At 58.4% G+C, this 25,009-nt stretch overlaps 9 protein-coding genes across 9 annotated transcripts; 3 read left to right on the forward strand and 6 right to left on the reverse strand.

The window, feature by feature from the left end:
- Positions 1-66: 66 nt before the first annotated feature.
- On the reverse strand, positions 67-1,074 carry CH63R_09880 (amidohydrolase 2; the record flags this gene model as incomplete). Its single annotated transcript, XM_018304854.1, has 1 exon — positions 67-1,074. One exon carries the CDS (start codon positions 1,072-1,074, stop codon positions 67-69), a length of 1,008 nt encoding a protein of 335 aa, XP_018154278.1.
- An 835-nt stretch (positions 1,075-1,909) lies between these two features.
- CH63R_09881 (uncharacterized protein) lies at positions 1,910-3,071 on the forward strand (the record flags this gene model as incomplete). Its single annotated transcript, XM_018304855.1, has 3 exons — positions 1,910-2,152; positions 2,299-2,595; positions 2,778-3,071. 3 exons carry the CDS (start codon positions 1,910-1,912, stop codon positions 3,069-3,071), a joined length of 834 nt encoding a protein of 277 aa, XP_018154279.1.
- A 680-nt stretch (positions 3,072-3,751) lies between these two features.
- Positions 3,752-4,382, reverse strand: CH63R_09882 (Ribosomal protein L37; the record flags this gene model as incomplete). The annotated part of the gene is made up of 4 exons (XM_018304856.1): positions 3,752-3,897; positions 3,936-4,112; positions 4,232-4,294; positions 4,379-4,382. The coding sequence occupies 4 exons, from the start codon at positions 4,380-4,382 to the stop codon at positions 3,752-3,754; spliced, it is 390 nt and encodes a 129-aa protein (XP_018154280.1).
- A 640-nt stretch (positions 4,383-5,022) lies between these two features.
- On the reverse strand, positions 5,023-5,868 carry CH63R_09883 (60s ribosomal protein l37; the record flags this gene model as incomplete). Its single annotated transcript, XM_018304857.1, has 1 exon — positions 5,023-5,868. One exon carries the CDS (start codon positions 5,866-5,868, stop codon positions 5,023-5,025), a length of 846 nt encoding a protein of 281 aa, XP_018154281.1.
- Positions 5,869-6,435: 567 nt separating this feature from the next.
- Positions 6,436-7,675, forward strand: CH63R_09884 (Pre-mRNA-splicing factor 38B; the record flags this gene model as incomplete). The annotated part of the gene is made up of 2 exons (XM_018304858.1): positions 6,436-6,554; positions 6,604-7,675. The coding sequence occupies 2 exons, from the start codon at positions 6,436-6,438 to the stop codon at positions 7,673-7,675; spliced, it is 1,191 nt and encodes a 396-aa protein (XP_018154282.1).
- A 2,121-nt stretch (positions 7,676-9,796) lies between these two features.
- CH63R_09885 (uncharacterized protein) lies at positions 9,797-9,988 on the reverse strand (the record flags this gene model as incomplete). The annotated part of the gene is made up of 1 exon (XM_018304859.1): positions 9,797-9,988. One exon carries the CDS (start codon positions 9,986-9,988, stop codon positions 9,797-9,799), a length of 192 nt encoding a protein of 63 aa, XP_018154283.1.
- Positions 9,989-11,332: 1,344 nt separating this feature from the next.
- On the forward strand, positions 11,333-13,963 carry CH63R_09886 (Pa domain-containing protein; the record flags this gene model as incomplete). Its single annotated transcript, XM_018304860.1, has 2 exons — positions 11,333-13,602; positions 13,657-13,963. The coding sequence occupies 2 exons, from the start codon at positions 11,333-11,335 to the stop codon at positions 13,961-13,963; spliced, it is 2,577 nt and encodes an 858-aa protein (XP_018154284.1).
- A 3,073-nt stretch (positions 13,964-17,036) lies between these two features.
- CH63R_09887 (uncharacterized protein) lies at positions 17,037-18,666 on the reverse strand (the record flags this gene model as incomplete). Its single annotated transcript, XM_018304861.1, has 3 exons — positions 17,037-17,669; positions 17,730-18,093; positions 18,209-18,666. The coding sequence occupies 3 exons, from the start codon at positions 18,664-18,666 to the stop codon at positions 17,037-17,039; spliced, it is 1,455 nt and encodes a 484-aa protein (XP_018154285.1).
- Positions 18,667-21,600: 2,934 nt separating this feature from the next.
- CH63R_09888 (SKT5 protein) lies at positions 21,601-24,498 on the reverse strand (the record flags this gene model as incomplete). The annotated part of the gene is made up of 3 exons (XM_018304862.1): positions 21,601-21,734; positions 21,787-23,991; positions 24,042-24,498. 3 exons carry the CDS (start codon positions 24,496-24,498, stop codon positions 21,601-21,603), a joined length of 2,796 nt encoding a protein of 931 aa, XP_018154286.1.
- Positions 24,499-25,009: the final 511 nt, after the last annotated feature.

Genomic DNA, 25,009 nt, shown 5'->3' on the forward strand with positions numbered 1-25,009 from the left:
AGGCGACCGAGGATCACGGCTTCTGTGCAAACATACATATACCACGTACAAACGTTCAACCAAGCTTCATGACTGCTTCCACCCACCGGCAGCATCCGGCGCCCTGACCCGCAGGAGGCTCTCGGCGTTCCGGTAGGCAATCATCTCGAGCTCCTCCGGCTTGACCATGCCGCTGTCCCGCAGCTCCCGCACCCACGCCGTCCCGTTCTCGTTCTTCTCAAAGGGGTAGTCGACGCTGTACAGGATGCGGTCGACGCGCGTGTTCTGCAGCAAGCAGGCCATCGGCGCGAGACCCCATACCCCGCTCGTCGTGACCCAGATGTTCTCCTCCCAGACCTGCCGCCACAGCCGCTCCCGCGCGCCCCATCGCACCGAGAGCTTGTCGACGCGCTCCTTCATGAACGGCAGCATCTCGCCAAAGTGCCCGATGATAAGCTTTAGCCCCGGCACCGCGTCAAACAGCCCCGCCGCGAAGAGCTTCAGCACCCCGAGTCCTGTCTCCTGGTGCCAGCCGAACCCGCTGGTCCCGAGGCTCCGCGCAGCGCCGGGTTCATAGGCGCCCCCGTAGGCCGCCGCCTGGCCCGCCGACGGGAAGGTCGGGTGCAGGTAGATGGGCACATCGAGCTCAGCCGCCGCGGCGAAGACGGGCCAGAATCGCCTATCGTCGTAGTGAGTGCCGTCGAGGTGGGCGTCCACCAGGGCGCCGACGAAGCCGAGGTCCCGCACGCACCGCCGGAGCTCCGCGGCCGCGGCCTCGGGGTCGGCCATCGGAAGCACGGCAAACCCGGCCAGGCGGGATGGGTTGTCGCGCACGGCGCGCGCGAGGGTGTCGTTGGCGAGGCGGCTGAGCGCCGGCGGTCGCGACGCCAGGCCGGGGCCGTGAGAGACGACCTGGAGCGCGATACGGTTGGCGTCCATGTCGGACAGGCGGAGGGGCCCGACGTCCTGCAGGCGGGCGGCGACGTCCGGGAGGTACTTGAGCTGTTCGCCGTAGATGTCGGAGAGCTCGGAGAAGAGGTCCGGGGCGATGAAGTGTTCCTCGAGCGTGATGAGCGGCGGCAGTGGGTCTGACATTGTTGCGAGTTGTTCCGGGTGCGTTTTTTTTTTGTGTTTTGGGTGGGATGTGTAGATCCAGGACGACGTGAGATGTCCGAGGCATACTTGATCGATGTCCGTCGTCTCGGTTTTTAAGTCTTGGGGTATTCACGCCACGGCGCTTGGGGCCGGCGTCTCTCAGAGGCCATACTTGACCTCGCATGATTGTCCTTGAAGTGGGATCGATGCAGCCGACATATGCGAGACAAGCGCCATGTTAGGCCGTGCACAAACTTTGCCTCTGTATCAGGAAGGCCTGCCGGTGTATTTTGAGGCCTGATGTGAAGACTCTGTTGGTCTGCGTGCTCCAAGAAGACTAAGGGTCTTGAGATAATGTGCCACTCATAGCGAGGATGATTGTTGGACTTCATGTTGGACAATTAGGAGGGATGAAATTATTGGGTCCAGCGAGCGACTCCAATAACAAACTGTAACAATGTCGTAATTCTGAGGTCGGTTGTCCAGGGTGACATAACAAAGCAGGTACTGAAAGTCACATCATAAACGTCTTGCGACACCACTCGAATCGAAGCCTATTTAGTCCTCGGTACAACGATGGAAACACAATGGCCACAAACGGGTGACAGTCACTTACACAACAACTCTGGTACCCTGGAGAGAACAGTGCTAGAATTAAGAAACACTGTGACATCTGCCCCACCATCCACGTCAGGCGCAAACTCATCCAACTGGGAGGCATCACTTACATGACAGGCCTCACTCACTCACTCACACATCCCCTTCTCACCACAATCACACCCTCTCACCACGAAATCGAACCTCAAAAAAAGCAGGGGGGGGAAATAATCACAAAATGGCCACGAGGATACCCCACGTGCTGGAGAGCTACCTCGCCCTCCCACCCGAATGCGCCCAGATCCTGCTCACCAGCGTCCTGGGCGCCAGCACCAACTGGCTCGTCCTGCGCTACCTATACTCGTACCTCCGGAAGCCCGCCGCGGCCGACGAGGAAGCGTCGCCTGCCGAGGACATCCGCGTCGTGCTCGTAAGCTTCATGCGGGATTTCGCGTTTTGGAAGGAGGGCGCTAGCAGATTGGTACGTTCTTCTCGCGCGAGGGGGTGGGAGGTCTCCCATGTCTGCCCCTCACATGATTCCATTACCCCTCCACCGATGAGATTTTCTCTTCTCTCTCTCTCTCCAAGTAACCACGTCAGGACCCGAAAAACTGACACTTATGACAGGGCCTCGACCTCGAAGGTTTGGGGCGCAGCGGCAAGTTCGTCTTCGTCGACGGCCTGAGCAGTCTGTTCTCCCAGGGGAAGACGGCGCCAGGGCGGCCGGCCGTCAAAGGGAAGAGAGTCCTCCGCAGCGCAAAGCTTCCGGATGTCCAGCGCGAGCTCGACGCCGCCATCTCGGACGTGTCCGCGGCGGGCGCCAGAACGATCCTGGTCCTCGACCAGCCGGACGTTCTCCTCGCCGCGTCCAGCGAGGACCTCGACGGCCTGTCGCTGAGGAACATGCTGCGCGATGTGCAGGAGGTGAGTGAAGCACCTTCTGCAGACCCTCCTCCCCTGACCTTCCCTGGCCTCTACTTTGTGATATTCATACATGTTTACGTTTTGTGTCATCCCATGCTTGAATATGCCTCGTCTCAAACCCACCCCCCCGGCCGCTATCCCTCCTCGGACACAAAGGAACGCAGACTGACGCACCAGAACAGAAAGTCCACGCGACTATCACCGCCGTCGCCGCGGACGAGCCCCTCGTCGCGGCACAGGCCACGACGCTGGAGAAGGAGCATGCGAGCCTCGTCCTCGGGCTCGCGCACGCCGCGGAGATGGTCGTCGGCCTCAGGCTGCTGGACACGGGCAACGCGAGCGACGTCAGCGGGGTACTGAGGATCACGGCCGGAGGGGACGCGGGCAGCAGCGGGGAAAGGGTCGTCGAGGAGACGGAGTTGCTGTACTTTGTCGGCGGGGACGGGAGCGTCAAGGTGTTTGGGAGGGGACAATAGCGGCGGCTCATGCTATGTTCGGGACTAGGGGGGGGATGCGTCGTTGAGATGGTGGCATTCGGGACGCCTAATCGGCGATCTCTACAAAAGGTATCTACTCGATCTGGCGGCGCAAGTTCGACATTACTCGATACGGAATCCCCTCCAGCATTGATAAGCCAACGCGCGACAAGATCCCATCACATCGTACAGCAGCAGTCGTAAGTCTCACTCGCCGACAACACTTTGAAGGGCACCAACACGTCAGAACGCCACTTGAGACAACCTGGCCATCACTCATATTCCAAGGCGCATGGGACCACCGAAGTGACAAGACAAGCAAAGCCGTTTCTCTTTTTCGAGGATCCGTTTTCCCAAATGTAAAAAAAGTGATGTCCCCTTTTTTGCCCGCGCACGAGATAGCATGAACGCAAAACACCCGTTTCGTTTGGTTTTGTTGTTTTGACTCCTTTTTTGATATTGGCTTTGCTCTCATCAAGTCAAACGGGGGGTAAAAAGGAGAGGAAAAAAAGAAAAGAGTTCTTTTCGTGATATCGTTCCGGAGGGGTTTTTTGATTTTTCCCGCGGGCAGCACGCCCCCTTTCCCTCGTCTCCCTAACCCCGCGCCCGAATGCCTCGATTGCACAGATACCTCCCCATGTCGACCAGATTCACATCCCAATCATCGCTTTCGGCATCGCTCACGACTGCTGGGCGGTGGGGCCGGCGGAGCCCTTGGGGACACCAGTCTGGAAGCCGTTCTTGAAGCGGCGCGAGACGTCCTTGAGGTAGCGCATGCGGCCGGTACCGACGGTCTTTCTCCGCTTGGCCTTCTCGGACCAGTTGTCTATATCGCGTCCTATGTCAGTATTTCCGTTCACGTACGTAGGATGGGAGTGGAGGAAAGATGGAGGGTTGGCGTGGGAGGAAGTGTCTCGAGTTGTGACTGGGCTGAGTCGGGCTGGGTTCGTCGTCGTGAGGAAAACGTACACTTGCGGGTCTTGGCCGAGGGGTAACCGCAGGAGGAGCAGGTGTGCTTCTGGATGTGAAGCGATCGGCGACCTGTCAAACATCGAATTGATCAGTATTGAACGTCCCTCGAGAGCCGGGATTTGGGTCAGGTCGTCGCGCGTCTCGGCGTGAAAAGACTCGATACCCTCGGTGGTTGTTTGTGAACTTACCGCAACGACGGCACAAGGTGTGCGTCTTGTTGTGTCTCTTACCAAACGAGGAGGTACCCTTCGCTGCACAAAAATCGGTCAGTCCATCGGAACGGCGAGCATCCTCTCGTCTCGACGAGGATTAACAGTGGCGGCGGCGCAACGTACTCATCTTGGCGGTGTTCGGTGGTCGACGATGGTGTTCTGTGGTTGCTGGTCGGTTAGTTGGTTTGCGGAGGAATCGGTCAAGAAGCTCGCGGGTGGACAAAATTTCACTCTAAGCGAGCGAGTTTTCGGGCACACAAATTGTGTGGTAGGCGCCAGCGGGGGATCCTCGGAGGAGGAAGGAGTGCGGTCACATGACCCGGGCTTAGTGGAGACCCAAAGTCGAATTTGGCGGCCAATCAGCGCTGTTTTCTGGGTATGCAAGGGGGGTCCCGGACCACACATGCATCTCACCCTGGGTTTGGAAGGAATGCCTGCTGTCGGCCCCCAGAAGTGCATTTGGTGGAATGTCACCAAAGCGAACCACAGAAAATCAAATGGCGCCCGAGTCGCGTTCAATAGGCATACACGTGCACTGCAGCAGCAATGATGATTGTGTGATGAATTGATCGCGGTGCACCCTTCCAACAGGTTCAATCTTCTGGTTGTCAAACGCCAGCAAAACGCCGGTTTCCTTAAACTCATTCCGTCCGTCCTCCTAAAGGCTTTGTTCCCTCGCCTTGTGTGGGTATACAAAAAAAATAATTCCATACATCGTCCACTTCGACCAGTCCCATCCCATGCATCCATCAGTGCCATCGCACTCATCACCCCTGAATGTCCAGCATCTGCTTCAGCGTCGCCTCGCTCGCCCTCAGCCACCGACCCCGCTCCTCGAGATCGTCCGCATCGCCGCCGGCCCCTTCCTTTCGCCTTTGCGCTTCCTTCGCGGCGGCCGTGCTATTCTGCCGCTTGGCCTGCAGCGGTTGCAGCTCGGCCTGCAACCTCTCTAGTTCCTTTCTCTTCCTTGGTACCCTGGCCTGGAGTTGCTCCAGCTCGCGGTCCAATTGCTGCTGTTGTCTCTTCTTCTCGTCCACCAAGTCGAGTGTCTTGGCGAGGGGCAGGTTCATGTGCGGCTTTTGCCCCGGCTCCTGCATCTCCCTGAGCTCTGCCACCCGCTCCTCCAAATCGGCAATCTTGTCTGGGAGTTCTTTCAACTTGGCCGTGTCCAGCTGCACGCTCTGGTGTCGCTTGGCCAGTTCCTTGCCCTTTTTCTCCAGCTCCGTTACCATGTCTGCGACCTCGACCTTGAGCGCCTTTAGCTGCGCCTTTGCGGCCAGGTTTGCCGTTTCCAGCTCGAGATTTTCCTGCGGCGAGACGATGACAGGCGGGTCGCCGACAATGGCGCGGATGAACTTTTCCTTGGTGACCTGCTCAACGTAGGAGAAGCGCAGCTTCGCAAAGAGCTCCTTGTAGTGCTCAAGATCGGCCTCGAGGCTGGCTGGTGTTGTCGCATCTTGAGAAGCATTGGACGCGTCCGACGTTCGTTGCTGTCGTGATTCTTGCGCGACGGCGCTCGAGATGGGCTCGCTGAGCCTGATGATGGAGATTTCGTGATTGTCGTTGAGGTCTTGGATTTTGCGCAACACCTCAGCCGCGTTGTTTGCGCCCATTTTTGGAGATCTTTAAGGCTGAAAGATGACCGTGGAGATGCGTGTTTGTGAATGCTGTTGCAGTCGCCCCAAAAGGATATGGTCGTTCGGTCGCGTAGAGTCGATTCGAATGTGCTTTGCGAGTTGCGCTCAGGGTCCAGTGCTGGGTGACGTTTGTTTACTTGGGTCTGGAAGGGGTCAAGCGCGGAATAATTCTTATCGATAACAACACCCCAATCTTATCAGCACAGCATCCATCATCTCACTACTGCCAAGTTCCTTTTCGATGTCTCTCCGCCCGTTGTCGATCAATCCTCCATCCGCCATGTTTTGCGACAACGATGCCTCTTAGCTGACGACGACCCCGCTACCCATCTACACAGCATCACTCAGCAGCCTTATCGAAAAACTTTTCTTCCATAGACCGTTTCCTCGTCATTGTTCTTGGGCAACCGGACTCCACTCGTGCAATCACATCGGACCAGTCACCGAATGATCTCGCCTTCACCTCGATTCGCGCCTCGTGCCTGCAAAGGGCGCGATCACTTCGAACCTCTACTGGGCTGATATCGGACACCAGCCCACAAGATGACAAATGATAACCTCCTTACCGATGAATATGTCGCCGAACTGCTCGCCAAAGAGGCGGACGACTGTTCGCTGAAATACTCCAGTATAGGTATGGAGGCGTTCCGCACCGACAAAAAGTACGTCCGATGATCCAGGGCCTCTTCAAACACATCTAATCGACTCCAGACCGGCCAACATGCCTAAGCCGAACACCCGCTTTCTGCGCCACATCATAAAGGACACCAACACGCACAACAAGAACCTCCTCGCTAAAGAGGCCGCAGAGTCCCGCGCACGGCTCAAAGACCTCGAGCATGCCGAGGAGAAGGAGAGGCGGAGGAAGGCAGGTCCTCAGGATATCCGCAGACGGCAAATGGGAGACATCAAGGCTATCTTGGGAGACCGCAAGGAGAGGACGAGCCGCACGGTGCGTACCGACGAGAAGCCGCGCAAGGAGGATGAACTGCCGCCGCGCAAGAGACATCACAGGGAACAAAGAAGCGAGTCACCGGAACGCGACAGCAATGCGAGGCACCACCGAAGCAGGGGGGATGGGTCGCATCCCGAGCGTGATGAGCGCCGACGCCACAAGAGCGACCGGCGTAGGTCACGATCGCCCGACGAGAAGTCTAGGAGACACCGCCACCGATCGCCCCTGGCAGGCAAGGATTCAGCGCCGAAGCCTCGCAGGAGCGACAAGGAGCGCAGTGGAGCCGAAGATGCACGCGATCTGATGTCGAGGAGACACCGAAGCCGAGACGAGAGGACCCGCGAGAGGCCCCAGGGTGGTTTCTCCATTAAAGGCAGCAGCCGGCGTGCGACGCAAGAGCAGGACTCGGCCACAGCGGGATCCGACTCGGACCCGTTGGACGAGTTCATCGGGCCGGCACCGCCGCAACAGGTTCGTTCGAGAGGCCGGGGCGCGGCGGCAGGGACGTCAGGCATCGACAAGCGGTTTGAAGCGGACTACGACCCCAAGGCGGACGTGGAGATGGCGGACACGGTCGACGCGGAGGATTGGGACGACGCCGTGGAGGCCTTTAGGGACAGGCAGAAGTGGAGGCAGAACCAGGAGCAGCGCATGCGGGCGGCGGGGTACACGGACGAGATGATCAAGAAGTGGAGGGAGGGCGGTAGCGGCGGCGGTGGTGAGCAGAGGGACGAGCGGGATGTGCGGTGGGCCAAGGCTGGGGAGAAGCGGGAATGGGATCGGGGCAAGGAGGGCGGGCTTAGCGGGTTGTTCTCCGAGTTTAACTAATCCTTGCGGGGGGGGGGGGGGGGGGGGGCGGTCGGTGGTTACGGCCTTTGTGTTTTGGGAAGTGCGGCGTTTGGGAGAGGGTTGCATAGTGAAATGATTCGATACTATTGAATGTTGCATACAAATGGAAGGAGGCGGCGGCTAGGTTTGCGCTTGGAATTTACTGTCAAGGGGTATGACAATCTGTCGCACTGGACATAGAGATGGATTTGTGGTCATCCAGAAACGGTGTTCGGGCCTCACGGCGAAGGCCGAGGTGGAAGCCGCGGAAGAATGAAGCAGCATTGTTGGTCCTCCTGAAGCTTCGCCGAGATTGGACTTGGTCGGGTGCCCCGCGTACACCTGAAATACACCGTATTGTGTAGGATCGTGCACCTTTCTGAAAGAGATGAATCTGGATAGAGTCAAGCTCCCACCTCTGTTAGTCAGTCCAACCTGACTTCAGCTTCACTTTGTGTAGGCTGAAGAGACCAAACGACCGGGGTACACAATAGACGAAGCGGATATGTCACAAACGCACGGCTCTGAGAAGTTTGTGTCACCGCCCGTCCTTTAGAGGTTACAACACAGGTTGCGTCGATGAGACCATTGAGATGCTCGCAAACGGCGTTTCACAATCGGGACGTCAAATGAAAAACGGACCCCTGCTCCCTGGGGCCTCGGTTGTGAAACAAAGATGGATTGTGTACGGTGTACAGCGGACGGAGTAGGGTTGGAGGGGCTCGCCTGCTTGCCGGATTCGGCGAGGAAATAGATATTGGAGAATTGGAGTTGAGACTGGTGGGAGAGGCCCCGCAGGACTGGGCGGAACGCGAATGACGGGGATGCTTCAGGCACTCCAGGCACGCCAGGCACGCCGTGGAGGAGCCTTTGAAAGAAGCGTGGTCGAATGCGGGAACGAGAGTAGAGAGGGGGGGATTGTCTCGGTTGAGGAATGTGGCGGGGGGATGGAGGACAAAGACGTCTAAAAGATAAGAGAGATAGAGGCGCCACGCCCGGAAGGGGCACTGCCACGGGAGCTGTCGCCGATTGAGTGCCGGGGCGATGGGAAGATTCAAGAATGGATCCCGGCCGGGGGTGGGGCAGGGTCGACATGCGCGGGAGACCCCGGGGATACAGGGGTTTGGGGGAGGGGTCGGAGGGTCCGTATTCTGTAACGCCTCTCTGACCATGGTGGGGGGAAAGAGTTTGGTGGGTTCGGGTACCCCTCAGGCTGAATTGAGTTTCTGCGGTCGAACGGAGTGAGGGGAAGGGAAGAATGGGAAGAAGAGACAAGGGACAGAGTCAGAGACAAAGAGGTATGTGTGTTCTTGGTTTGGTCCTTGACCGATGTGCCAAGTGCCGTGTGCCGCGTGCGGTCGGCCGAGACGGAAGCGGGGTCGGCGACGGGTGGGAGCCGGGGAATGTGGGACACGGCGAGGGAGAGGTGGACGAGATGCGACTATGAAAGTATGTCTTCAATGACACGATGATTCCGGGGGCGGATGGAAGCAGCAACAGAGGAGAGTTCCGAGGCTTCTCTCGACGTCCCAAGGTTCCAGCGCATCCCTGGCCTTTGGTTTTGGGTTAGGTTTCTCGGGGAGCGTTTCCCCTCTCTTCCTTCTTTGTCTGGTCCTGATCAATGGCGTACATTCCAATTCCAAGTGTTGGTCTCCTACGAGCTACGCTAGGCCGAGTCTGGAGCGAAGTCGACCACCCCTTTTTCCTGTTCGGACGTCTATCTCAGATAGCGTAAATGGATGAAACATGTTTGTGGTCAGTGGTCACGAGAGGAGGGGGGTCTGACTCTGGCCTGGCCATGTGAGGTTACTGATGGGATTCTTGGTTTTGTTCCTGTTTGTTGTCATTGTTGCTGCTGCTCTTGCTAGCGCTGCTGCGCCCAGCGTCAGTCAGTACAGCGCAGCCCGGCAGGGTTACGGCAGCAGCGGCAGCAGCAGCAGCAGCAACAGCAGGGCGCTCTGCTGCCTTGAATACGGGATGGATTCGTCACCCTCATTTCCCGACGATGCGATACCCAGCGGTACCCAGATGATGAAAAGCCGGACTGCGACCAGAGGAGGAAGGAAGATTCCATGAAACCCCAGTGCCTTGTGAAAAGAGTAAAACGGGCGGCGTCGCTTATCATTTCACGCGCCGTCTCGGGGCGAAATCTTGCACATGGTCGCCGAGTATTGTGATTTGTGTGTGCTGCGGAAGCGCCTGCGTGACCCTCTTGGTGCGTGCCGCCAAAGCCGGCCGCCGCATGTGGTGTCGGCGGCTGTGCCGCTGTAGCCAGTGGTCGAGTGCCGGGATGGTGTCTTGTTGGACGGCCATGATGGAATGGGTCAGGCTGTGGCCTAACACGACAGGGTGTGGAATAGCGACAACTCGACAAGTGAGCCCACTGCCCACCAGAGCCTGCGACCTCTGTGAGTTTGCCACCACATCGGACTACATGTAGGCACAAAGTTGCAGGTAGGTAGGTACCTGCACGTGTTTACAATGAGAGATGGTACATAGATACTGGGGTATTCTCACCTGGACCCGAAGGTTCAGCCAGACAGGGGCACGAAAGCCCCTCCAAACCCCCCGAATCGACCCCACTTTGGAACACAGCGAGATGCATGCCAACACCAATGACCACCGCTGACCAGTGACTTCCGCCACTGCCATCTCTGCCCCTGTCACTGCCCGAGACTGCTCTCGTCACTCACCCTTTTTTTCTGCCGGTTCTGTCATTCTGTCACTCGGTCATTCGATCATTCGATCATTCGACCCTGTGTCTCTCTCTGTCTGTCTATCTCTCTATCTGTTGTCTCTGCGTCTCTCTGATTCCGTCTCTGCCATCTCCGCCTCCCGACATCCATGATCCATCCTTCTGCTTTCGCTCTCTCTGCTTCGTCTGTCTCGGTACGGCGCCGCACCGTCCTGCGCCGCGTGCCCCTTCACTCTCACCAACCCACGCAAACTTAGCCCACGTCAAATCGAGTAAACTCGACGCAGCGCAGCGCAACGCCAACTCGCTCTCATTAACTCGTCATTACCTACTGCTCTTCGAGCCCACCCTTCTCTCTCGCCTCCCCCCCCCCAAAAAAAACCCCTGGTCCCTTTTTTTCTTCTGTATTGCCGTCCTATCTCTTCTCTCTCTTGCTCTTGACCCGACACTTACCGCCGCCACACACGAGGCAGACCGAGATAGATAGGCGACAAGAGACGCACACACGCGCACACACACGCACACACACGCACAGAGAGAGGCTGCTGCCCAACCCTTTTACGCTGGGTGTCCTCCACCTTACAAATCATACCGTCGTCGCTCGCCTTCTGTCGCCTATCACTTCAGCCTTGCCACACATACAACCCGGATAGCCTCATTCTCCTTCTCCTCTCGCCGCATGACTTTGCGCAAGTTCGGCCCCTGTGCAGTTTGCCGCTGAGCCACTGCAGCAGTTGGTCCGTCCCTTGACATCCGACGACATTATTGGGCTGCCACCAATTCTCTCCAGACTCAACCACCAACTGTCCGGCCGTCTCCGTACCCGTCCCACCGTGCGCACAACATATACACCACACCGACCGTCGTCTGTCGTCTCTTGACACAGCATTCGACCCTCTGCCCTTCAGCCTCCGATCTTTCCTTCTCTCCCATTCTTAACGGCCCGATACGATACCCCAACCATGCGTACTCCCAGACTCGCCATTCTCGTCTTCTTCTTCGTCGCCTCGCTCTTCCTCTTCTGCCGATCCGTCTTCTCGTCGCCCCGCCAAAACATCGCCGTTGCAGCCGCCGTCGCAGCCGCCGCCCCGGCCGCCGTTCCGCCCTCGCGATTTCAGAGCCTCTTCTCCTTCAATGCGCCCTTCTCCATATTCACCCCGAACGCCGCCATCACCCTGACCGACGACAACAGCACCTCCTTCGTTGCCCGCCCCGCAGCCTTCGGCCCGAACCTGCCCAACAAGGGCCTCAGCGGCCAGCTATGGATCGGCAGCGGCTTCTCCGACGATAACCTGCAGGAGGGCGAAGGCGAGGGCGAGCTCGGCTGCACCGACATTCCCGGCTGGGAGAACGGCAGGCCCAACGCCATCCTCAAGTCCGCCGCCAAGGCCATGTCCAAGGCCGACGCAAAGCCTGCCACTGCTGCTGGCAAGCCTGCCCACCACAAGCGTGGCATCGTCGACGCCGACAAGGACGCCCTCCCCGCCGCCGTCGCCCAACCCAATACCCGCCTTAAGTCCAAGATCCGCCCCCTCGATGATGGCACCGACGACTACCTCCACCAGGGTCTCGCCCGGAAGCCCACACCCCACCGCGATAGCGCCATGTCCACCGAGTCGACCCACGCCGATATCCAATCGATACAAGAGGCCGCGGAGATCGCCGGGAAGATTGTGCTGCTCAGTCGCGGCGGCTGCGGCTTTCTTGAGAAGGCCAAGTGGGCCCAGCGACGCGGTGCCATCGCCCTCATTGTCGGCGACAACACAAAGGGCGGCCCCCTGATCCAGATGTTCGCCCGCGGCGACACCTCCAACGTCTCCATCCCCTCCGTCTTCACCACCCGCACCACCGCCCATCTGCTCTCCTCTCTGACCCAGCCCGGCAGCTTCATCGAGGACACCATCGACGAACACGGCCGCCCCGCCCTCAAGGTCCTGCACTCTGATGGCGCGAACCGGAAGAACCGGAAGAACAAGCAAAAGGCCGCTGCGACGACGCCTACTCCGACCCCCAAGGCCACTGCTACGCCCAAGGCCAAGGCCAAGGCCGCTGCTGCCACCAAGGACAAGGCTGCTAAGGCTAAGCAGACGACGACCAAGCCTCGTGTCGGCTTCTTCCGCTGGCTATTCAGCTGGGGTCGCAGCTCGGGCTCCGGCGACGGCAGCATCCAGCCTCCCACCAGCGGCCGCCATAACTGGGTGCTCGTTGACGATTGGAACGAGGCCAAGGATAGGAGCATCAGTGACAGCCTCGGGAAGGCCGCCAAGAGGGGCAAGGACAAGGCTCCCGAGCCCTCCAAGAACGAGGACAGCTTCCAGATCGGCGTCCAGGACTGGCGCGACCCCGACTTGGTGGATGCTCCGAGCACTAAGGACAAGGATGACAAGCCGGAGCGGGCCGGTAGGACGGGAAATGTCGCAAAGGCGGCCAAGGATCTTAGCGGCCCCAAGGGCGGAAGCATCACTCCCGGGAGTGGCGAGTACAACCCTGACATGCCGCCGGTCAAGGCCAAGGGCCCCGCCTCTTCCGGAAAGGACTCGTCCTCCCACGGTGGCATCATGTCCAAGATCTTCGGAGACGACGACGGTGCCGATTTCTCCAAGGAGGACAAACCCCAGGACCCTCCCGCGCCAGAGCAGCCGAGCCCTGACGACGGCCACGAAGACGATGACGATGACGATCCCATTGGCCACGATGGTCTCTGGGTCACCATCACGCCCTCGAGCAGCTCCAGTCCCTTCTTTGACACCCTCTTAGTCCTCGTCGTTAGCCCCCTCATCACCTTGAGTGTTGTCTACGCGCTGCTAATCCTACGCGCCCGCATCCGCCGAAGGCGCTGGAGAGCGCCCAAGTCGGTCGTCGAGCGTTTGCCGGTGCGCACCTATCACACCGTCGCCGCCTCGCCCGTGCCTTCGCCCAGAATACCTTCGCCCACGATCGCTACCCCCACCACGCCCCTACTACAACAGACCCCCACCCGGCCGCGGCCTCGTTCTAGAACAACGACGGGAATCCCTGAGTCGGAGAGTCTGTTGTCCGTCAACGCAGCCCTGCAGATGCCTAGGTCGCCTCTGCGGCCCGAGCATGAAAAGCCAAACGGCAGCTACTCGAGTGAGTGGAAGAAGTATATGGGCAGACAGGTTGAGTGCGTTGTCTGTTTGGAGGAGTACGTCGACGGTGTCAGCCGCGTCATGAGCCTGCCCTGCGGCCACGAGTTCCACGCCGAGTGCATGTAAGTGTCTTTGGATCTTTTCCGGGCTTACAACACTATGCTAACAATTCTCAGCACGCCCTGGCTAACGACACGCCGTCGTACGTGCCCTATCTGCAAGGGTGACGTCGTCCGATCCCTCGCGCGCGGCTCCCCGTCCAGCCCCCGCTACGAAGCATACCACGACGACTCTGACGACGAGGTGGAGGCCGAGGCGTCCAGCTCGAGAGACAGGGGCGACGACGTCGAGCAGGGGATCCTCTCGCCGGCGCCTAGAGGACGCCAGACCCGACCAGACGGGTGGCTGGGCATGCTGTCAGGCAGCTTCGGCGCATCCTCTCGCGCGAGCCGATCACCGCAGCAGGATGACCGCAACAGGTGATTTAGTCACTTGGTGCCTACTCTCGCAATCTCATCTCTTCCCTTTTGTGACTGGTTGCTCGCCTTGATGTTTTGTTTGGTTCTCCGCGGGTACCAGACCCGTGGGAAAGGCTGGGAGGAATGCAATGGCGTAACATGGGGTTTCTTGGGCAATCACTGGGACGGGGATTTTGGGCAGCATGGCCGGGAAATTCACAGCTTGCCCCGGCAGAGAAACGGGGGAACCTCAACACACTCGTTTCGATTGTTGTCCTTTTATTGTTTTTTTTTTGGTCTGATTTTCAATCATTGCTCGTTCCGCCGGTCTTGCCAATCTTCAGACAAGGAGGGAAGCGGTTGGAAGCGGGGGTAGAGCCAGAGTATATAAGGGTGTGACGGGAGGGGGTTTGATGGTGTGGGTGAAGTGGCTATTATACCCGTCGTCTCGCCTCCCTACGCGGGGTGGCGGACGCCTTTTGGAATATGAATTCCATTGCCAACGCTTGCGTGTGTGTGGTTGATCCAGATGTGTGATGTGATTTGTTTGTTCTGGGTGGTTACATCCTGTCGGCCTGGTGTCGAAGTTTCCCTCCCCACCGTTCGGGACGGTGAAATGTTGTGTGTTGAAGGTATATCACCTGCGTTCCCTACTGATGATACTTGGCGAGGCTCGCATGCTCCTTTCGTCTCCCCTTGCAAGCGGACCATCTCTGGATGTTCTCGCTAGGGTCCATAAGCCCGTTCCCGGCACCGGCTGGGTACGGAACAAAAGTGAGGTTCCTTCGGTCCAGGTCGCATGCCCTCAACCGACGTGCGGGTGTCACGAGCCGGGTCTTGGAGAATGGGGGTTGGCGGGTTCGTCGGTCCGCAGAGCGAGGTGTAACCGAGCCGTCGCGCAAGGGCGGATGTAGTTACGGTCATACAGGTTTACTGTAAACATGACCGGGCGTTATGAGGGTGGTCCTATGAAAGAGATGACGGCTCCTCCATAAATGCATGGGAGTGGCTTCACACGTCGTTGTAAAGGATCATGCGCGGCAGCTCCCTCTCACTGACGGAGTGCGCCCACGCGGAGCCTGGGGAGGGGGACGTCATCAGGGACCCTGGCGTCGCCGCCACTCCTACTGCTGCTGCTGCTACTTCTGCTGCCGTCGACGTTGTGAACGCAGTGGTGGTGGAAGAGGAGGGCTGCGTTTCCGGCGGCGGGGAGGGGGATGCCGCGAGGGCGAGGAAGCGGGTCCTCTGGGGTCCTTTCGGGAAGGCTCTGGGACGGTGTTAGTCGGGGTAATATCTCGATGACACTGGTTGTATACCCAGGACGGATGGAGGAAAAAGACCACAGGGGGGGGGGGGGGGGGGGGGGGGTTCATATAAAATGGATGGAGTGACTTACAGCGCGGTGCCCAGCACGCCGCGGAAAAGGTTGGCCTCCCTCGACGATCCGGGGTCCCGCACCCGCGCCCAGAGAAACTCACGCGCGCGACGGACGGCTTCGTCGATGCGGTCCTGCAGGGCCGGGAAGAAGGGGCGCAACGAGAGGAGAGAGATGACAAGACCCTGCGGCCCGGAGGTGAAGCCGACGCCCCCTGAGGGGGCCGATGCGTGCGTTTCGGGGGGGTCTTCGTCGTCGTGATGGTGCTGCTGTTGCTGATCTCGCGGCGAGGGCCAGTCGCCGTCGGGGAGTTGGAGGTCCAGTAGGGCGGAGAGGCGCGGGGCGAGGGAGGGCGCGAGGGGCGGAGTCGTGAGGACGAGCTGGGTTAGGGTGCCGAGGACGCCGTGCGATACGCCGTGGCGGTCCGCGGGCGAGGACGAGGGCGAGGGGCAGGTCCACGGGGTAGAGGGTGAGAGGAGGTAATCCGAGACGTGGACTATGGTGCGGGAGACGAGGGGGGCGGAGAAGGGGACCCAGTGCCGGATCAGGCGGAGGAGGTAGAGCGTTCCCGCGAGGCCGTGAAGGAGGCACGTTGGCAGCGGTGGCAGAGGTGAAGGCGCGTGGAGGGCCGCGGCGGGGGATGGTGATGATGATGACGCTGCGGCGGCCGTCGGGGCGCGGAGGATGTATTCCACGACCGGGGCGAGAAGGGCGAGGAAGAAACGCACGTGGGCGAGGTCCTTTGTGACACAGGCGCGGACGGCGGGGCCGGCGAGGCCGTCGGATAGGAGACCTAGGGCGGCGGGGCTGGGTCTGTCGTCGTCGTCGTCGCCGCCGCCGCCGGGAGCAAACGGGGTTATGGGCGCGGAGGGCGTCGGGATGTTGGAGATGTAGGCGCGGGCCCAGTGGATGGCCGGGTAGGAGTGGACCTGCAGGCGCGGGTGGTCGGCGGAGACGGCGAGGAAGAGGTAGGCAAGGCCGGTGTGAGACGTCAGGGGCCCGGTGAGGGTGGAGGGCGGGTGTGTCGACTGCGGCGGGGAGAGGGCAAGGACTTTGGAGAGGTAGGTTGGGAGGGGGTGGGGGTCCATTCTTGGGAGGTGTGTGAGATGTAGAGGATGAGATGGAGGAGATGAGATGGGGTGTGAGGTGAGAGGGTGGGAGGTGAGAAGGAGTGAGATGGGCGGAGAGAGAGAGGGTTGGGGTGAGGTGTGAAGATGAGATGACGCATGTAGGAAGTGAGCAGGCGGTCAAGCGTGACATTGAGCTCGTGTGAGCCGTGAGCTGTGTGCTAGTCGAGGCGGGGACTGGGATGCGGGGTCGGAGGTTTAGGGGGGCTAAGGATTCCAGGGACCGGGAGGCTGGAGCGGGGGATATGGGGCGGACAGGCCGGGCGGGTGGGTCCCTGCCGGAATGCGGGGTGTGGTGCTGGTCCCTCGTGCCGGTGCGGCGTGGCTCGTGAGAAGGAATGAAGAAAGGCGATAAAGCCAGTCAATCTTGGTCCCTTTGGATCTAGATATAGTTGGTTCCGAACCACGTGCCTCAGTTTAACTAGTCTATCCTATCAATAAGTAGGGCTACTGCAGAGTGTTTCTATGAGGGGCAGGCGCTGGCAATAGTAGGCAGGTAACGCTGCAGGTACATGCCGGAGACTCAGCAGATCTTCAACCTGTACAGCCCGTCTTCGTGGAAGAGTACCGCTTAGTCTTGGTTTCAATCTTGTTTACTACGCGATTTGAATGCACATTTCGCTTGGTTTCATGACCAACGCGCCATTACGGGTGAGGACTACCGTTTCCGCGCAGAACCGCCATTCCAACAAACCAGAAAGTGGTATGGCCTTCCATCCCACACCGCCTATTTCGCCGGTATCTTTCAATGCGATTGCGGTGATGCCAAAACTATTCGGGGTGAGCCTCGCATAACGCACAAACAGGGTATCACTTCCGCACGTGGAGATTGGTTCAGCGGCTAAGTCGAGACGAAACTGCCCAAGGCATTCACGATGACCATTGATGTAATTGACCTTGATACCAATCACGCGGGAGATCGCAGCTTGTCGAATGCAGGGCTGTATTTCGGAGATGCCGTCCAACGAACAAGCCGTGCGTATCAAAGTGCCAGGACTCGTTTGAGTGGGGACTTTTCCGACGGCGGTCGGTAGCTTCAGTGTAATGGGGGCATCGTCATTGTTGTCGTAAGACCTCTCAAGAGCGAGGTGTTGTACCCCGGCTTGGCCATCGGGATGGTCCCATGAATTGAAATAGACCCTGATCTTGTCCCGCGGGACAGTCAAGATCCTGTCCGTGGTTTTGGCATGCCACCCAAAAACCGTCACCCGGCCTTTGTTTGTTGTAAACTTTGTAACGTTAGTTTCGTGGCGATGCTTGTGGGATGAGAGTAGGAATTGGCGTCTTACGCTCAGTCCAATCTCAAGCCACCGCAGGTTGAAATAGTGGCGGAGTTGACTGGCAATATGAGTGATGAACTCGCCTTCATCTAGAGGCATATACATCCAGTGAGTAGCCCAGTCCGGTGCATTTTCATAAAGGCGCGAAATGTCTTTCTCTTCTCGCTTATGGGTGACAATATCAAATATGCGATCCCCGCAACACGCTACCAAGTAGCCGATTGCGTCCGGGTGATTGCAGTCGAAGGATTTCATGCGACTTCTGGGAGGAGGAACGGAAGAAATGCCTAGAGTAACGATGGGTGCCAGATCAAGGGGAGACGCCGGTGGGGTCTCCCAAAGTAACTGCGATAAAGGATCGCTCGATAGGTTCCTAGGCAAGCCTTCTATGTGGCGAACCTTGAGTCCCTGTACGTAGGTAGTAGGTCAACTTCCATTCCAATTGCCAAGGCAGATTGCAATAAAGGGAGTATCTCCGCCATTCTTACATCGGTTTGAATCTTGACGGTAGAACGCACGTCTGCCAGCGGAACCTTGCGCCACCAAACCCTGGTACTGGTCTCTGTTCGTTGCACCAAATCTGAAGAGCGCCAGGCGCGAGGAAAACGACACGGCGGATGCCTTGATGGTCTTCAGAGACCCAGACCTCCACGCCTGCGGTTTTCGATTCCTCCTTTGTCGGAAAAAAGAGACGCGTGTCGCTGCTAGACGTACCCACCGGCGAGTTGTACAAGCTCCTAACGTAAATGTTCCCATCAACTTTCACGTAAGACGCGTAGATCGGCTCGGAAAGATCGATCTCGGATGTTGATGCCTTCGCATCAGCGGGAAATTGGCCCTGTAAAGTAACAACAGCGCATTGGCGTACAAGGTGACCTGCAACCAAATACCACAGCTCGGGGGGGATGTCGGGGAATAGCTTGCAACGTTTCAGGTTCTCGGCCATTGATATCTGAAAATATTGAGAGCGTCGTCTTTGCTCTGTTGGAGGTGCCGAGAACACATAGTCGGTTGCGGCAAGGAATGTCGAGGTTATGGGTGTCCTCAAAGCCGAAGAGTGGCACTCGAGGTGGAGACAAAATGTTTCTTCCGTGCAGCGGCCACAGATACGTTCTCTGTGATTTAGGTGGAATGCGATATCTTGATTCTCGTCTACGCACTCTTGGCGGGTCTTTTCGAACTCAAATGCGCGGGATACGTGATCGGCGGCGGGGTCTAGGGCTGTGAATTAAGAGGCGGGTTGTTAAATGGCGTTCATCGCGTGTCAGTGACGGAGGGAGGGGGCCCTACGAAAGCAAATAGCCCCACCCTGCATCGGCTCGAATTGTCAGAGGCGGCATCGTGGCTGCGGGATGCACCATCTCGCACGCGATGGCACAGACATGTCAATCTACGTTGCGGGAGAGAGGCATCGCCCGAGTGCGTTGGGAGTCGTTGGAATCCACTTATCAGAGGCATATTCTTGCATGTAAAGAGCCGCAATGCAATTTGTAGGGGTTGGGTGTAACAGCCCACAAACATATGCAATGCAAGGGTATAACGTGCTGTTCGGCTGTGTTGTGTGTAGTATGCGCCGTGAGGGAAGGTCACCAGATAAACCAAGATTAGTAAATCCTATGAAAATAGTAAAAAAGAATTTCACATACAACACCAGGTACTCGCTGGTCGTCACCGACCCAACTACTAATCCGGCCCTCACTGGCTTATCTATGGGAGAGCGGACGGGATCCCGAGTTCTCCAGTGGGTATGGTCGTATGTGCTAGATCTCGGGAGGCAAGATGCCTATGAATGCAAGACAAGGCCAGTCAGTCGGTCTACGGATGTTTCGATCACCACAATTCAGCCACCGCAAAACTGAAGTTGATGATGGGAGTCCTTGAAGACTATGGTATGCACAGTTTCGGTTCAAGTTAACTCCACTTTCTTCTGAGCATGGGTCAGACTTGTTCTAAGAGTGGACGACCCCGAAAGGACCATCCTCTTCGAGCAGCGGTTAGTTCAATAACTCAAGCCTAGTTCTGTTGCGTCTCTTTTGCCCTTGCTGCTTGTTCTAGGTGGGATGCTCTTGACGTCTGCCTCAGAGACCGTATCAGCCGCAGCGACGCTTCTACGAGTCGGCCCAACGGCCCCTCATCCCCAGTCTTCGCCTTCGCCTCGGTCTCCTTGCTTTGAGCGTTAAGGTTCTTAGGGAGATGTGCGTTTATGGATAAATGCCGTGTCTAGATTTGCTAGGCCTGGAGTCTACGCGGAACCCGCCAAGCTCTCCGCTGTTTTCAGCTCATCGTAGGCTTCTCTGTCTTTCTGGTCCTAAGCACTATTTTGCTTTCCCCACTCACCAAGTCTCCTTCAAAATTATCTTTTTCGCGGGCTCAGAATTCTTTTTGTTTTCGAGCTTCAACGGCAAGGAGAGGCTGAGCCGGCCAGGCACCCTACATCCCCTTCCACCAAGTATACCAACCTGTCTTCAATTACCCGAGAACTTCCTCGTCTTGTGATCGACCCTCGGCCACATACAAGTTTTGGTCATCACACATAGACAGCCCTTTCTCCGATTGCCACACTAGACTGTCGAGAATGAACAGCGCTCAAGCACAGGATCTTATTCTCCAGCCTTCCGGGCCCTTTCGCGTATGCCGTCCCAGTCTACCCATGATGAACCAGAATGAGGACCTCTATTCAGTCGAGAATGAGGTGTCTTGGAGTCCAGAAGCAAGAGAGCGACACATCATGCGTACAAGCTTGTTGTTCGCGCGGTTAAGAGCCCAAACAGATGTAGAGAAAGAGGTTTGACGGGAAACGGAAAACCCTTCGATGAGTGATACCGGCCAACGGAGAACAGAGCATTAAAATCGTGGGCGGAAGCTGCAGGAACACGAAGCTGAAACACTCCAAGATGATATCAGCAAGGCTCTCTAGATTATGTTATCAAGTTCTATGTTTAGCCATATTCCACGCGCAGCGCACTAAGCCAACATGGTCTAGGTTCTATTGATCTCTAGGGCAAGAAGGGTTCCTGACAGTTTCGACCTCCAGAGAATATGTATGCCTATGATACAAACTTTCCCAATTGTCTGGATTTCGCCGACGAACAACTTCCACCTTAAGTCCGGATGGCATGTCCGAGCATTATTTGTTTCGCTTTCCTCATTTCAGTGTCAATTCAACTCTGCACTTACAAACTGTGTCCGTATGCTTGTAGGGGTTTGAGCCCACCTTCGAACCCTGCTCGAGGCAGGATATTCTAAGCTTCTCTGAACGATGTCCTTGACCCAGATGAATTGACAAGTTAGGAGCGAGTCACAAAACCCGCGTTATCGAATGCCATTGTAAGTAGGGTTGCTGCTTCCGCTCATGTAACAACGTCACGTGGTCGATTCACAGTCCTGGGGGCGGAACCCAAACTCACACGACAGAGTATTGACTTGGTGACACGCTGAATACGTCAGGCCGTAGCAGATGAAGGGATAATTATATATGCTGAACGCCAAACATGGACTGTGTGAGCATGCCTGCCTGCTCTTGGGCGAAGCAAGACTTAAACGTAGCATAACTCACCCATCCGACCATCTCCGTGTCGTGGCCTATGGGGGATGAATGATATATGAATGCCACCTAATCCAACGAAAGGAGATTTAAATCCCCTTGTTTCCAGAACGCCAGGGCAACCTTGCTCTCCACCTGCCTCCCTTCTGAAGCGTTTTCTTTCCTGTTCCGAGCAGGTCGTACATCCGATGTTGTGTGATGCCGTACAAGTACACGGGTGGTTGCGCCGTCGTCTCTTCATCCTCTGTTCATGATCATCGTCGCGGTCGACACAGGAGCCCAGCCCGGACCGCTCGTATTAAATGGGAAGTTGGTGCGTGTGGCGCGGATCCTCGTCTACATGACGGAGCACTCGCCCTCCTGTTGCTTGCCGATCTTGCTGCGCGAGATGCGCTCCCGCTGACGAGGGCCGCCCTTGCCGGCGCGTTTGAGGTCCTCGAGACGCTCACGGGCCTTGGGGAAATCCTGGGCTGCGGGGAGCGGTCAACAAGAGCTTGTCGTGAACAGATGCATCGTACTTACCAGCCGCTCTCCAGTACCAACGCTTTGCGTCCTCCATGTTAGCCGGCACACCGATGCCCACTTCGGTGAAGTAGCCCATCGCGTACTCAGCCTTTGCCAGACCAGCTGTAGCAGCCTTGCGGGCCCACAAATACGCCTCCGTGTCGCTCTGCTGCAAGACGTTATCGCTGCCGGTGAGATACCAACCACTAAGCGACAACTCGGATTGATGCTCGCCCTGCTGGGCTGCACGCGAGTACCACATGATGGACTGCCGGGGATCCACGGGGCAACCCATCAAGCCGTACTCGAACGCACAGCCCAGGCGATACTGTGAGAATTTATAGCCAAGATCAGCCGCCTGCCTGAAGAGAGTAAACGCGTACGCCTCATCCTTGATGATTGCATCATTGGGGGCAGCCGATTCGTACAACAAGCCCAGCTCGTGCAAGGCGTGAGGATTCTCGGCATCAGCCCGTTCAGCTGCCCTCTTCAGCCATCCAACAGCCTCGCGGGGGTTCTTTTGCTGGCCGAGAAGGCCCTTCAGAAGGATCATGCCGACTTTGTACATGGCAGGCGTGTCTCCGAGAGTAGCGGCTCTCTTATACCACTGAATCGCTTTCAGAGGATCCTTTCTGGTGCCGCCGCCTTCTTCGTGACCAATCTCGCAGCACACCGCCGTCCGGTAGGCCGCCGCCGCGTGCCCGAGCTTAGCAGCCGATTGGTACAGCGTAAAGGCCTCCTTGTTATCGGGCTCCAGCCCGAACAAGCCACGACCCAGGCAATCGGCAAAGAAGAACATGGCCTCGGGATTTTGCGCGCTCGAAAGCTTCTTGAGAATTTTGTTGGCATCGGCGAGATACCTCTCGCGGCCGCGGGTCCTCATCTTAGGATCTGCGAGGGCAGGGGCCAGAACATCGGCAGCTTCCACAAGTCTCTTTGCCAGCCTCAAGGCGGACTCCTGGTCGTTCGGGTTGGACTTGATGGTCTGTCGCAATCGCTCTAGTTCCTCTTGGGTAACGGGTGTGGTGATGTCTTGCAGCGAGGACTTGCTCGGTTGGTGAGGCAGCATTTGCTGCTGCGGCGGGGGCGCACCGCCAGGACCCGCGGGAGGCGTCGGCACGTTGGACGCGCCGCTATAGTTGCGGATCGGCGCAGGCTTGTCGTTCATGTTGACCATCGAGTTAGGCATGTGGCCAGGTCGCACGGGAGCTGGGTGCGATGGAAGACTGTCGGGGCCGCGGTTGGGCGAAGGGCCCTGGGGCATGCCAGGACGCCCCATCTGGGGGTTTTGCGGCTGGTCCCAGCCGTTCTGTCCGTTGTAAGCTTCCTGGTACCCGTTGTCCATCGGTGGCATCGGCGGGGCATCACCAGCCATCTCGAACACGGCCTGCTGCGATTGCCTCAAATCGGGTTGCGACTTTGTCCGGCTCATCTCGGGCACGCGCTTGGCACCTGGCTGGGTGTGCTGGGCGATGCCGGGCCTCATGTGCTGGTCGAAGGATTCGCGAGGGCCATTGGCTGGCGCCGCGTTAAAGTCGGGAACGTCGTGCTGGGCGTAGCTTGCGTTGCTCTGGTTGCTCATGCGCGTGGAATGGTAATACGCATCGTAGACATCGCCAAAGGACGCTCTAGTATCCCGGTATGGGTCCTGGCCGCCATCGTACTCACCACCATATCCGCCATGTTGAAGGGGTGGTTGCTGGTGCTGGTGGTGCTGCTGAGGTTGGTGCAGAGGCGGCTGCGGCATCGGATTCGGGGGATACATGCGCTGGGGAGGGGGGCGGTTTCCTTGGGCCGTCGAAGGTCGAGGGGGTACTCCATTGCGCGGGGGCCCCGGAGGACCGCCACCATATGGATCCATGCGCGGCGGAGGCGCGCGTCGTTGCGATCCATCGTTGACGGGCATCGTCATGCTCCTAGAAGGAGGACCGAAGTCGTCTCTCGGGGGTCCCGGTGGACCGTAGCCGTCGCCTCGTAAGTCGGGCCCGTACCCTGGGTCCGGACCGCGGCGGGGATCTCGCGGTGGTGGCACTCTGCCGTTGGGAGGACCAGAAGGCCGTTGACTGCCAGTGATGTCCATCCCGGCCATCTTGTTCAGAATGGCGGCCTCCGCGTCGAGGTCCGTCTTGCGACCCTGCCCCGGGAATGCCGGGAAAGCGCCACCAAAGCCTTGGGGACCGGGCGGGCTCAATGGCCCTGGGTCTTGCGGGCGGTGGCGATTGGCTGGCTTTTCGTCAGCATAGGAGAGGCGCAAATGGAAGGGCGCGACTTACGGGTAGGCTCTGAATTGGCCGATCGTTCGTACTGGGCAGGGCGACCTCCTCGGCCCATGGGGAAGCCTCCTCGACCTCCTGGTCCGCCCCGGGGCGGGTGTGCGCCGCGAGTGCCATCGGCCGTCGGCGGACGGGGTATGGGACCGCCCCTTCCCATTTGAGGCGGTCGTCCTCCTCTCGGGGGGCCATTGGTCCCAGGGCCACCAGCGTAGTAGTCCTGCGGCGGATAGCCTTGATTCGGGGGCGGGGGGCCTCTGGCGTAGTTGGGATCCTGGTATTGGCCGCCGTATTCCGGGCCGTAGCCTCCGTCGTCGTAGTAGTCGTAGCCATACGCGTCTTGCTGATAATTGTCATATTGCTGGGGAGGAGGACCCCGCGATGGGGGCGCAGAGCCGGGACCGGGACGAGGCGCGGGCGGACCACCGCCGTACGGGCGCTGTCCCGGGTATCCTGCCATTGTCTGGTGTAGCGCCGCTGGAGGGGTCGAAGCCGTGCTCGTCGGCTTGTCGGTGGTCGCGGGCACTGGGTGCAGAAGGGGTTGGGTAGAGGTTGTGGTGATTTATTGACGTGTTGGAGTGTAGTCGCTGGATCGAAGTCGGAAAAGCGGCGAGTTAGGGGAGCTCTAGGCGGCTCGGGTTCGCATAAGGTTACTGGAAAGGAGAAAATTAGGTGTAGCTCCACAGCTTGCCGGAAATGGAGCGTCTACAGCAGGCGCATAGCGAAGGGTGTCGAGAGGCCTAGTGTCGGCGGAGGGTGGTTCTCTTTGCTGGGGTCCAGCGGGTTTCGGCTCAATGTTGATCGACGGTTTCGGCGGGCCAGACTATGCGAGAGAGCGGACAATTGGACTTGTTTTTCCTTATTCTTCCTTCTCCTCAACGGGGAGAGGAGAGAACAGACAGTTGACGAGTAGACACAGGGGACGCGGCCGTCGGCACACGGAGGCTAGAGCCAGGTGAGCCAGGCGAGGA

This window comes from Colletotrichum higginsianum (genome assembly GCF_001672515.1).
Source record: "Colletotrichum higginsianum IMI 349063 chromosome 7 map unlocalized unitig_7, whole genome shotgun sequence".
NCBI classification, from domain to species: Eukaryota; Fungi; Ascomycota; class Sordariomycetes; order Glomerellales; family Glomerellaceae; genus Colletotrichum; species Colletotrichum higginsianum.